This window comes from Oncorhynchus tshawytscha, linkage group LG25, assembly GCF_018296145.1.
Source record: "Oncorhynchus tshawytscha isolate Ot180627B linkage group LG25, Otsh_v2.0, whole genome shotgun sequence".
NCBI lineage: Eukaryota > Metazoa > Chordata > Actinopteri > Salmoniformes > Salmonidae > Oncorhynchus > Oncorhynchus tshawytscha.
This window is the reverse complement of record NC_056453.1, coordinates 35,547,193-35,560,513: the sequence shown is the minus strand read 5'-3', so window position 1 is coordinate 35,560,513 and position 13,321 is coordinate 35,547,193. Positions and strand designations below refer to the sequence as shown.

Genomic DNA, 13,321 nt, shown 5'->3' with positions numbered 1-13,321 from the left:
ATTTGGTCCTCCGGAGGCTTGGAGGAATGGAAAGAGAGCAAGTGCACAGCAAACATGTTCACTTCTGGTACCTGTAAATTCTATCCTGCAACTACAAATGTGTCTACTCAAAGCAATACAACCTTAATCAGAACAATCTCACAACCTTCGAGAGGAAACTGTTTCAGTCCTTGAGCTTGTGGCTCTGTGTTCCCTCAGCTACAATGTGAGTGTTGTATGAGTGTTTTTCTTCCTCAACTAGTTGTTTTCCTAATCCATGGCCCCTCCATTGGCTCAGTAATGAGTAGCCTAGCTCTAGTCTTTCTCTCTCACTACTCCTAGCAATGCCTTGGCTCAGGTTCCAAAGAGCACTTTCCTTTGGAACCATGGGACCTTTTACTGTGTCCAATTCAAAAGCAAAGGATGGGTTCAACAACAGAAATGGAAGCCTAGATCTATATACGGTATCAAGCCCATGTTTTCCTAGGAGGACCTTGGTTGGAGGATCCAGGGTCATTTCAGTCACAGTAGAAGAGTGATCACTGCTTTAATTTCTAACAATTCAGAAGGTTGAAACATATCCCCTCTCTCAAATAACAGCTTCAATCAGTTCACAAATGTTATTGTATTGTAACAAATTAGGAAATAATGAAATTCTGTCTCCATTCCCACTCTGTGGCTCTTGGGTTTTGAAAGTGGCTAAAGCTAATCCCAGTGGCTGTTGTTTTGAAAGTGGCTAAAGCTAATCCCAGTGGCTGTTGTTTTGAAAGTGGCTAAAGCTAATCCCAGTGGCTGTTGTTTTGAAAGTGGCTAAAGCTAATCCCAGTGGCTGTTGTTTTGAAAGTGGCTAAAGCTAATCCCAGTGGCTGTTGTTTTGAAAGTGGCTAAAGCTAATTCCAGTGGCTGTTGTTTTGAAAGTGGCTAAAGCTAATTCCAGTGGCTGTTGTTTTGAAAGTGGCTAAAGCTAATTCCAGTGGCTGTTGTGTTTTGAAACTGGCTAAAGCTAATCCCAGTTCAGAGAGAACACTTAGAACGCAGCACAAGGTCTCAGCATGGTATAAATGTCACATAACCTTTATCATGTGGTATGAAGTGTTCATTATAAAGACGTTAATCAGTGTCATAAGGCAAGAAAATCACTGACATGACATCTTATAACCATTTGTGATAAAGCTTGAGGACATGTTTACATTGTCGTTACGAGTAAAATAAAGAATTAGAGATTTGTCACCTCATGTCTCACATAAAATAAATACAAAGACCTTGTCAAAAGAAAAATGTTACTTTTATTTTATCAATCACATCACTTGTACTGTCAGTTTCACAAATCATACATATAATTAGTGGTGTAAAGTGCAAGAGACTGTCTCATAACATTTAAGTTTGTTACCGTAGTGTAGCAGAAGCATAGGATGGGCACAAATTGCTCAAGGAATGTTGCCTCAGTGTAAAAAATAGTCATTGCTTGCTGCATGAGACAGACTATCTACGTGATGCAGTCAACCATTTTACTTTTCAAGTGATTAAAATAAGAGTACAAAATGACTTTGTAATAACATATTTATTTACCCTTTGGCTCACAAAATGACTGTTTTTGAGCAGTTATAGACAGGAGCTGGGACACACACAGTCCAATTGGTCAACAGCTGCATAATGCAGCCTGGAATGAAGTCCCGTCAAAATAACAGGAAACAGATCCTGTTTTTCACAACAACTAAGTCAGAGACTGGAGCAGTCACTTTTTCTTCCTCCCTTTCATTTTATTATTCAAAGTTTCCACAACCAGTTTGACTCCTACTTCCTCTTGACGGTGCTCCTTGGACCACTCCTTCTGCAATTGCCTTAGGAGGTCAGGAGTCAGTAAGCCCTCCTGTACTAGACGGGAGCCTAGGGACTTGTCCAGCTGCCCAGCCTCTACTCCACTGTCCTGGGCCTTGGGAGCTCCTCGAACCCTCCTTGGGGATACTGGGCTGGGCCCCGGCCTCCTCTGGCTGGAGAGTGGGTCTATCCCAGGGGTGGCGCTGGTCTCCGTTGCTCGGATAAGTCGTGTGATGTTGCGTACGCCCAACTGAATGATGCTGTCCAGCTCCTGCTGGATCTCCCGGACATGATTGGCATCCGGGAACATGTCCATGAAGCGGTAGCTGGAGACAAAGTCCAAAAGAGAGTGTTATTAATATCTGATTGAGAATAATTGCAATAAAGACAATCAATGACCTTAATAGGCACATTGTGTTACTGAATTCTGTGATTGACCTTTAGCACAACAAGAACACGTGGTCATTTTGATTGGTGAATGGTTTTGGTAAGGTAGAGTGGTGAGAGACGGGATCACCTGAGCCAGAGGTAGAGGTCTAGCACATCATGGACAGCCTCCAGGTGCACCAGGTCCTTGATGTTCTTGGGTGGGACCAAGGGCCAGCTGACGAGCCGACACACCCAGTCAAAGGTCAGAGGCTCATCTCTGCTGAACTGTCTGGCAAACTGGAGACGGAGAGAGCGTCACCTCAGACACTCAGTGCCTCATCATCCAGACCCAATTACCATAGGATTACCTTTAGACCGTAGTCACCGTAAGGTTTCACCCAACCCACAATAGATCTTATCAATACTGCTGCCGTAACAACACTGATGTCATGTTCCTTAAAGCTCAACAACTAACAAAAGCTTATCAATGGTGCTATAGTTACTGTTCGACCGGAAGACAGCTCATAGAGGCAAACTGGCAACATACTGATCATGCCAGAATATGGAGTGACTCATGCAAGGACGTGTGCTTCCCATGACAAATTCTATATTCCAAACGGTAGACCCATCACTGAATGACAGGAAAATTCAGAGGTTAGAGCCCGTATTCACAAAGCGTCTCAGAGGAGGAGTGCTGATCTAGAGTCAGGTTCCCCCTGTCCATACAATCTTGTTAACGCTTTACACTGTTGGGAATTGGCCTGTAGGGCTACATTTGAAATGTTTCTCACGGAATAAATATGGAAAAGAATATGCATATACACGGCAGAAATAAAACATTAACAGTTCAGAGATCATGGGAAAATTATTTTAAAAGTTGAGGCCAACAGTTCACCTGACAAGATTAAATCAAAACATTATAACGTTGATTTTGCCACATCTTATAATGAAATCTGAAAATATGCTGGACATGGAGTTACATAATAACAATATCCATGACAATTTTGGGGTAGGTGCAACATAAGACAAAATAATTACAAGAGTTTGAGTGTGAGGTCTAACTGGTGTCTCCAAGTGGACACACCTCTCCAGACTGGACACAGTTCATACGGAATTTAAATGTACTTTTATGGCTCAAGGAAAGAGCCTTCAACTATAAGGTGCTTTTTTGATCTCTCCTAGCTTTGCCGTTGAGGAACTGAAGCAAACATATTTGTAGTTTGTTTGGAACACAGCCCTGCATCCCCACTTTTACACAATTACTGTTGTTGATTAAGCAAACCAAAAAAAGTCCATTATAAATAGCATGTTATTGTACAGCCAATGCATTCCAATTTAGGGCAGTTATCAGTGTCCAAATTTGCCATGTTCAACCTGTATACATACGGGTACGAGTGTAAAGGGTTGATAATGGCCTAAAAGGTGATACCGTATATGACCACTCCTACATTGTGAATGCGGGCCCAGATGTTTTAACCAGTGTTGCTAATGGAATGTGGATGATTCTGCTGTAACGATGTCTCTGCTCCTACCTTCAGGAAGGAGGTGCACACGAAAGGCTGCTTCTTGTTGATGGGCGCAGTGCAGAACACATATCGAGAGCGCAGGTTGAGGGGAATGTGCTGGATCATGTCAGCCAGGAACTTGAAGTCATCAATGTTACACACAAAGTACATACCATCAACTTGCGAGAGGCTCACAAATATATCCTGGGGATAGAAAGAAAAAGGGTTACTTTTAAATTAACACAAATAATTCTATACTAATCTGTGAATTTAACAGTAAATCTTAATTTTCATTACAGAGTAATTTATAGTGAAGTAAAGTTACTTACTATCAGATTGGACAAGGTGGCATCAGGTAAGTGGTAGGCAAACATTTCAATCTGCTCTGCTGTAGGTTGCAGCCCAGCTATCTAGGATTCGGAAAATTAACATAATGTCATACTTCATTGTCATTAAATTAAATAAAGGACATTAAATAGTCAGATATACCACACACAGGAGATCAAAGGTCAGAAACGGTCCATATTTCTCACCTCGATGGCGTGGACGGTCCTGCTGAGTATCTCCTTGAGGATAGGCAGGTCGTCGCGGTGCATGGTGGTGACCTCGCCCTCTTTAAAGATGGAGCTGAAGCGTCCGGCCCGCCCGGCGATCTGGAGAGCCTGAGACGTGGAGATGGTGTTTAGCTCCTTCTCACCCTTCACATTGATGTTGGGTTTCACCAAGGAGTTGAAGATGATTCTCTTGATACTCCTAATATGGGAGGGGCATGGTAGACAGAGCTTATACAGATGTAGGATCTTGAGCCAGTTTGCTACAGCAGCAAAATAATCCTGCAGCAAGAAGAAATGTGGACCATAATTAATGGACATTTTTGTAGGGGCTGATAGATTTTTTGGTAAAGGAAAAATAAATAAATTCAAAGTAAAAATTACAAATGTCATACATTTCAATTACAAGTTGTACATTTCGTGCATTGCAACAACTACAACGCTGCAGCAAACTGAAATCAACTAATCATGCAAGAAATTAGTTTTTTTTCTGTTTAGTAGTTTTATGACAATGTGTAGAACAATGTACTTCAAACATAATATGGATTGTCAGAGGTCAATTAAAACAATAAGCTAACAAGATCAGCTTCAACGCTCAACTCACAGGTTTAGTCCCATCCCGATGGCATCCGTTGCAACCAGGATCTTACATGGGTCCTCTGGGTCATTGAACTTCTTTGCTTGAGATAGCTTGGTCCCTGTTTAGCAGATGATTGACAGTGCTTTAATGATACACACTATTACACCTCAAGGATTGAGTGATGTCACGGCGGGAGTACATCAGCCATTTTATTTTTCTGTCCAGCACCCAAACAAGTTGAATGTCCATATTTGACATTTTTCACTCCATTCTAAATCTCCATCACCTCAATCACTGTGCTCTGTGGACATATAAGAACAGAGGAAAGCCTTACCGGGTGGAAGGCTTCCGTAGATGACGGCACACTCCAGGCCTCGGCTCTCGATCTGCCTACTGATGGAGTAAATATCGTTTTTGCTGAAGCAGACAACACAGTCGCCTGGTCTCAGGTTATCCAGAGACTCCACAGCACGGTCCAGAATTGAGCACGGACTGAGCCTCTTGTAGTTACGAACCTGCCAGTAGAATATGTCAACTGTAAGACACTTGGCTTTTTTTTTTAACACTAGAAGTCCGAGTTTTTAATTGATATTCAGCAGAATCATGTAAATGACAAGCAGGCCTCTACCCCAAATGACTGACAGTCTCATTAGAAGCCGAACACACTAATGTTCAGCAGACTGGCAAGACTCACCTCCACCTCTTCACCAGTTGTGTACATGAGCTCTGTGACAAAGTTAATCACAGCAGGCTCTCCACACACATGGATCTCCTCAGCACACAAACCTATTCCCAGACAGAGAAAAACAAATAATCCATTAGTTATTACTGTGAAATTATAATTTTACCATATTGTTATTGACCTAGTAAATAGCTGGTAATTTCTATACAATAACAATACAGTGAAGTTACTGACCGAGAAGAGCCCTGGTCCAAGCCCATCCCCTCGATATGTCCCTAATCATCTGGATCTCATCAATAACCGCTACTTCATCTGGACAGAACACAGAGGACGACACGTTTCACATGTTAGTGAACACAGCAGGTGATAACCAATGTCAACAAATATCTAGCTCTAGCAGAACATGAACCCAATACTTACACGGAAGTGATAAAATAAACATATTTCATGTACATGAGGTTAAGTTGAGAGGTAAGACAAGACACTGACATGGAGTTGTGACACTGCACATCTCGATAGTACAGGCCACATGCTCAGCTTGTCCCCCCTCCGCATCCACAAATGTTCTCTCTTCTCCTGTCACCAAATCACAAGGCACGCCCTGGGGAGAAAGAAACTTTGATTTAACGTCCTCCTTCGACATAGAGCTCTGAGAATTATATTAAACATTTTTGCTTCAATTGTTTCAAGGTATTAGCTACACAAAAAGCTTTCTTAATGTCTTCTCTATGGAGGTTTACTAGTGAAAGAGGGGTCATACTAACAGCAGTGTTGCTCTTTTCAAAGATCTCGTGGGCCAACAGCTTCAGCGGTCCACAGTAGACACCAGACTTGGCAGCCAGGTATCTCTGAATTGCATGATGGGTCTTTCCACTGTTGGTCGGACCAGCATGGAATATCACCTTCCTCTGGATGGCTCTAGCCTCTGGGTACCTGGGAAACATTCAAGTGCATGGCTGAAAGACACTTGTGTGGAGTATTGTGTGAACACAGCGCTGTATGTATAAATATCTTGAGCATTGGGCGAGTAACCGAAAGGTCGCTGGTTCGAATACATGAGCTGACAAGGTGAAAAATCTGTCAATGCGCATTTGAACAAGGCACTTAACCCTAATTTGCCCATTACTATGGCTGACCTTTTAAAAACAACACATTTCACTGCACCTATCCCCGTGTATGTGACAATAAAACCACAAAAACTATTGTAAAATGTGTTTAATGTTGAGATCACATGAAGATGAGGTGATACTTACCAATTAGCTGGTACACGCAGATCACTGATTTTTCGTAGATCCTCCATGCAGTCCAGCATGGGGAAAATCTGCTTTGCATGTCTCATGAAGTAAGGATAAAGGTCATCTATGTGGCCTGGTGAACACAAGCAAACACACTCATCAGTTGAGAGGGTGTGATGGGGTTGGAATTCAGTTCCAACTCACAGTTGCTTTCAATCACCTGATTCATTACATCATAAGAAGAGTGTTGTACTCACCTGCTCCACAGCATATATCATTGAGGATGATATGAAGGTCTGCACTGAGTGTAGAGATTTCCAGCACATACTTCCGAAAACTGATGAAGGCTTGGTGAAAGAGACGAGCTAACAACACATAGATGAATGTTTTGGTATGCCCATGAGGCTTGGTTGGAAGAGTATGATCACTAAACATATATTTGATGAGGGTACCATACCAGTAGGCCAACTAGTTGAAAATGATTGTTGTTCTCACCATCGAGACCTTGATCCGCAGCTATTTTTTGCATCTCGTTCCTCTTGTAGAACTTATTCAGTATTTTTAGAAGTTCACCTGTTAAGAGAAACCACATAGTAATGACTGATAAAACAGCCATGTAGCAGGCCTACTCTTGAAGCTATAAACATTATAGGAAGAGAGTCCCAGCAAACAGCTTTTACTAAATATATATTGACAGGGAGTGTGACCAAACGTTCACAAGTCTCAGACTCATAGCGAGCTGTTACTGAGACATGGCTATAAGACTCCATAGTATACCGTTAGAATACAGCCCCCATGTCTCAGGGCCATGGCTGCCCCAGTATACCGTTACTCTTAGCCAAAGGACTTTACATGGTCTGCTTAAAGGCGAATTGGCTCTGGAAGCCACACAAATATTGCATCCAAACATGAAACCATTCTAAATTGCAGCACGGTTCTAGAAACATAAATCCCCCAACTTCCATATCACATTGTTACAGGTTTTGGTTTTCCCATTTAGATTTCGAGGTTGGACGTTACCACGTTGGGTGCACCTTTTAAATTTATTTTATTTCACCTTTATTTAACCAGGTAGGCTAGTTGAGAACAAGTTCTCATTTACAACTGCGACCTGGCCAAGATAAAGCATAGCAGTGTGAGCAGACAACACAGAGTTACACATGGAATAAACAAATTAACAAGTCAATAACACAGTAGAAAACAAAGGGGAGTCTATATACAATGTGTGCAAAAGGCATGAGGAGGTAGACGAATAGTTACAATTTAGCAGATTAACACCGGAGTGATAAATGATCAGATGGTCATGTACAGGTAGAGATATTGGTGTGCAAAAGAGCAGAAAAGTAAATAAATAAAAACAGTATGGGGATGAGGTAGGTGAAAATGGGTGGGCTATTTACCAATAGACTATGTACAGCTGCAGCGATCGGTTAGCTGCTCAGATAGCTGATGTTTGAAGTTGGTGAGGGAGATAAAAGTCTCCAACTTCAGCGATTTTTGCAATTCGTTCCAGTCACAGGCAGCAGAGTACTGGAACGAAAGGCGGCCAAATGAGGTGTTGGTTTTAGGGATGATCAGTGAGATACACCTGCTGGAGCGCGTGCTACGGATGGGTGTTGCCATCGTGACCAGAGAACTGAGATAAGGCGGAGCTTTACCTAGCATGGACTTGTAGATGACCTGGAGCCAGTGGGTCTGGCGACGAATATGTAGCGAGGGCCAGCCGACTAGAGCATACAAGTCGCAGTGGTGGGTGGTATAAGGTGCTTTAGTGACAAAACGGATGGCACTGTGATATACTGCATCCAGTTTGCTGAGTAGAGTGTTGGAAGCCATTTTGTAGATGACATCGCCGAAGTCGAGGATTGGTAGGATAGTTAGTTTTACTAGGGTAAGCTTGGCGGCGTGAGTGAAGGAGGCTTTGTTGCGGAATAGAAAGCCGACTCTTGATTTGATTTTTGATTGGAGATGTATGATATGAGTCTGGAAGGAGAGTTTGCAGTCTAGCCAGACACCTAGGTACTTATAGATGTCCACATATTCAAGGTCGGAACCATCCAGGGTGGTGATGCTAGTCGGGCATGCGGGTGCAGGCAGCGATCGGTTGAAAAGCATGCATTTGGTTTTACTAGCGTTTAAGAGCAGTTGGAGGCCACGGAAGGAGTGTTGTATGGCATTGAAGCTTGTTTGGAGGTTAGATAGCACAGTGTCCAATGACGGGCCGAAAGTATATAGAATGGTGTCGTCTGCGTAGAGGTGGATCAGGGAATCGCCCGCAGCAAGAGCAACATCATTGATATACACAGAGAAAAGAGTCGGCCCGAGAATTGAACCCTGTGGTACCCCCATAGAGACTGCCAGAGGACCGGACAATATGCCCTCCGATTTGACCGAGGCTACTGAGTCTGCCGATGAGAATATGGTGATTGACAGAGTCGAAAGCCTTGGCAAGGTCGATGAAGACGGCTGCACAGTACTGTCTTTTATCGATGGCGGTTATGATATCGTTTAGTACCTTGAGTGTGGCTGAGGTGCACCCGTGACCGGCTCGGAAGCCAGATTGCACAGCGGAGAAGGTACGGTGGGATTCGAGATGGTCAGTGACCTGTTTGTTGACTTGGCTTTCGAAGACCTTAGATAGGCAGGGCAGGATGGATATAGGTCTGTAACAGTTTGGGTCCAGGGTGTCTCCCCTTTGAAGAGGGGGATGACTGCGGCAGCTTTCAATCCTTGGGGATCTCAGACGATATGAAAGAGAGGTTGAACAGGCTGGTAATAGGGGTTGCGACAATGGCGGCGGATAGTTTCAGAAATAGGGGTCCAGATTGTCAAGCCCAGCTGATTTGTACGGGTCCAGGTTTTGCAGCTCTTTCAGAACATCTGCTATCTGGATTTGGGTAAAGGAGAACTTGGAGAGGCTTGGGCGAGGAGCTGCCGGGGGGGAGGAGCTGTTGGCCGAGGTTGGAGTAGCCAGGCGGAAGGCATGGCCAGCCGTTGAGAAATGCTTATTGAAGTTTTCGATAATCATGGATTTATCGGTGGTGACCGTGTTACCTAGCCTCAGTGCAGTGGGCAGCTGGGAGGAGGTGCTCTTGTTCTCCATGGACTTCACAGTGTCCCAGAACTTTTTGGAGTTGGAGCTACAGGATGCAAACTTCTGCCTGAAGAAGCTGGCCTTAGCATTCCTGACTGACTGCGTGTATTGGTTCCGGACTTCCCTGAACAGTTGCATATCACGGGGACTATTCGATGCTATTGCAGTCCGCCACAGGATGTTTTTGTGCTGGTCGAGGGCAGTCAGGTCTGGGGTGAACCAAGGACTGTATCTGTTCTTAGTTCTGCATTTTTTGAACGGAGCATGCTTATCTAAAATGGTGAGGAAGTTACTTTTAATGAATGACCAGGCATCCTCAACTGACGGGATGAGGTCGATGTCCTTCCAGGATACCCGGGCCAGGTCGATTAGAAAGGCCTGCTCACAGAAGTGTTTTAGGGAGCGTTTGACCGTGATGAGGGTGGTCGTTTGACTGCGGCTCCGTAGCGGATACAGGCAATGAGGCAGTGATCGCTGAGATCCTGGTTGAAGACAGCGGAGGTGTATTTGGAGGGCCAGTTGGTCAGGATGACCTATCGGTGGCACCTCGTTAGTCAGTATGTGTTACACCTGTGCTGACTTGTCATCCTCGTTAGTCAGAAGGCGTTTCACTTTTGCTGGCACTGAGGATATTTAAGAGCACCTGGTTCAGTGCACCAGTTAGCTTGAGCGATTTGGAGGGTTAACACCTTTAGTTGGCCCTCCCTATTAAATTTTTTAAAGGATATCCTTTATCAGATCTTCGACTACCGCCCCGTAGCACTCACATCCGTCATCATGAAGTGCTTTGAGAGACTAGTCAAGGACCATATCACCTCCACCCTACCTGACACCCTAGACCTACTCCAATTTGCTTACCGCCCAAATAGGTCCACAGACGATGCAATCTCAACCACACTGCACACTGCCCTAACCCATCTGGACAAGAGGAATACCTATGTGAGAATGCTGTTCATCGACTAAAGCTTGGCATTCAACACCATAGTACCCTCCAAGCTCGTCATCAAGCTCGAGACCCTGGGTCTCGACCCCGCCCTGTGCAACTGGGTACTGGACTTCCTGACGGGCCGCCCCCAGGTGGTGAGGGTAGGCAACAACATCTCCTCCCCGCTGATCCTCAACACTGGGGCCCCACAAGGGTGTGTTCTGAGCCCTCTCCTGTACTCCCTGTTCACCCACGACTGCGTGGCCACGCACGCCTCCAACTCAATCATCAAGTTTGCGGACGACACAACAGTGGTAGGCTTGATTACCAACAACGACGAGACGGCCTACAGGGAGGAGGTGAGGGCCCTCGGAGTGTGGTGTCAGGAATATAACCTCACACTCAACATCAACAAAACTAAGGAGATCATTGTGGACTTCAGGAAACAGCAGAGGGAACACCCCCCTATCCACATCGATGGAACAGTAGTGGAGAGGGTAGCAAGTTTTAAGTTCCTCGGCATACACATCACAGACAAACTGAATTGGTCCACTCACACAGACAGCATCGTGAAGAAGGCGCAGCAGCGCCTCTTCAACCTCAGGAGGCTGAAGAAATTCAGCTTGTCACCAAAAGCACTCACAAACTTCTACAGATGCTCAATCGAGAGCATCCTGGCGGGCTGTATCACCGCCTGGTATGGCAACTGCACCGCCCTCAACCGTAAGGCTCTCCAGAGGGTAGTGAGGTCTGCACAACGCATCACCGGGGGCAAACTACCTGCCCTCCAGGACACCTAAACCACCCGATGCTACAGGAAGGCCATAAAGATCATCAAGGACACCAACCACCCGAGCCACTGCCTGTTCACCCCGCTGTCATCCAGAAGGCGAGGTCAGTACAGGTGCATCAAAGCTGGGACCGAGAGACTGAAAAACAGCTTCTATCTCAAGGCCATCAGACTGTTAAACAGCCACCACTAACATTGAGTGGCTGCTGCCAACACACTGTCAATGACACTGACTCAACTCCAGCCACTTTAATAATGGGAATTGATGGGAAATGATGTAAATATATCACTAGCCACTTTAAACAATGCTACCTTATATAATGTTACTTACCCTACATTATTCATCTCATATGCATACGTATATACTGTACTCTATATCATCGACTGCATCCTTATGTAATATGTATCACTAGCCACTTTAACTATGCCACTTGGTTTACATACTCATCTCATATGTATATACTGTACTCGATATCATCTACTGTATCTTGCCTATGCTGCTCTGTACCATCACTCATTCATATATCCTTATGTACATATTCTTTATCCCCTTACACTGTGTATAAGACAGTAGTTTTTTGGAATTGTTAGTTAGATTACTTGTTCGTTATTACTGCATTGTCGGAACTAGAAGCACAAGCATTTCGCTACACTCGCATTAACATCTGCTAACCATGTGTATGTGACAAATAAAATTTGATTTGATTTTAAGAGTGTGGAGCCGGTGCTAGATATAGGTTGGGAAACATACCTCAATGCAGGGATGGGGTATGCCACTGAACTCCAAATTGTACCTTTATCCACACTGCTCCATCAAGAAGATTGAATTACTGCTAGTTTTCCTGTACAACTGCCCTTTTCATCCTCATACTAGTTAGCAGCAGCCATTATGGAATGGCACGTTGCATTGAACAAAGGCTACTGCTAGCATGAGGGCAAAAAGGGTTGTTTCTGGGAAACTAGCAGTATTTCAATCTTCTTGATCATAGTGTGGCTAAAGGTACAATGGCCTATTCCATCTCTGCATTGAGGTACGTTTTCCCACCCATATCTCGTGCCAGCTCCATGGTGTCTTCATGTAAACGTGATTGCCTTGTGACCTCAGTGCAGCTTATTGTAAACAAGCATAGTGGTACACGATCTTCCAATATTGTGTATAACCCTGGAAGACAGACAGGGGGTGCTGTATTGAAGCCACCTCGCAGCCATCTTGGCACTAAATTACAAAAATATGTCAATTTCAGCTATACTAACAGCTCATCTGTCTAATTGGCACTCAACATTAACATAACGCAACAATAAAGATGTTAAAAATACAGTACTTCTGTCCAAAGGTTGCGTGAGCTCAGCTCCCACAGCCCAACCATCGTCGACATCACTCTTGATGTTGAGAGGCACAAATAGTGAGGTGTCTGGTGATCGTGACGAACTGTTCGAATAAACACCTCGCCTGGAGGTCAGAGGACCAGACCAGGGGTCTTTCAATAACGTTATCGATCCAAAGTTTCCACAACGACTGTCCACCAGAGCGTTTTTGTTTCGTACAGATATGGCGCATATTCTGGGCTGTACTCTTGAGAACAACAGCATACAGCGGCTTACTGACATCCTTGGTTGCTAGATACAGTCCGCGATTATGTTGCCTTTTCTGGTGTGTGTCAATTAACACCTTTCAATGTCCCATTTTATGCAATGTGTCATAATCTTTTGCTGGTACGTTTTTGCACAGTATTGTAGCAGAGGACTGTCTACATGGGCTTCATTCTGTGATACAACGTGCAGGAGGACCCTTG

The 13,321-nt window shown here is 44.4% G+C and overlaps 1 protein-coding gene across 3 annotated transcripts; it reads right to left on the bottom strand.

Annotated features, from left to right (window-relative positions):
* Positions 1-1,245: 1,245 nt before the first annotated feature.
* Positions 1,246-13,310, bottom strand: LOC112224662 (ATP-dependent RNA helicase SUPV3L1, mitochondrial). 3 transcript variants are annotated; one of them, XM_042306274.1, is made up of 16 exons: positions 10,347-10,645; positions 7,497-7,753; positions 7,215-7,292; positions 6,977-7,084; positions 6,738-6,852; positions 6,249-6,417; positions 5,974-6,085; positions 5,719-5,796; positions 5,497-5,588; positions 5,137-5,317; positions 4,827-4,920; positions 4,205-4,424; positions 4,001-4,081; positions 3,699-3,875; positions 2,315-2,463; positions 1,246-2,123 (listed from the first exon to the last, which is right to left on the bottom strand). In XM_042306274.1, the coding sequence occupies exons 2-16, from the start codon at positions 7,627-7,629 to the stop codon at positions 1,715-1,717; spliced, it is 2,196 nt and encodes a 731-aa protein (XP_042162208.1). In that variant the 5' UTR covers positions 7,630-7,753; positions 10,347-10,645; the 3' UTR covers positions 1,246-1,714. The 3 variants fall into 3 exon arrangements, with proteins under 3 accessions (XP_042162208.1, XP_042162209.1, XP_024244119.1); XM_042306275.1 differs by having other exon boundaries at positions 7,740-7,753; positions 10,347-10,644; XM_024388351.1 differs by lacking the exons at positions 7,497-7,753; positions 10,347-10,645 and adding an exon at positions 12,851-13,310.
* Positions 13,311-13,321: the final 11 nt, after the last annotated feature.

What these genes read in the sequence shown, in the direction of transcription:
- LOC112224662 (XM_024388351.1), bottom strand. Translation starts at nt 13,136, where the DNA reads ATGTCAGTAAGCCGCTGTATGCTGTTGTTCTCAAGAGTACAGCCCAGA. An exon ending in CACGCAACCTTTGGACAGAA is followed by an intron (nt 7,293 to 12,850) that starts GTACTGTATTTT and finishes TTCTCTTAACAG; the next exon opens with GTGAACTTCTAAAAATACTG. An exon ending in TTGGACCAGGGCTCTTCTCG is followed by an intron (nt 5,589 to 5,718) that starts GTCAGTAACTTC and finishes GTCTGGGAATAG; the next exon opens with GTTTGTGTGCTGAGGAGATC.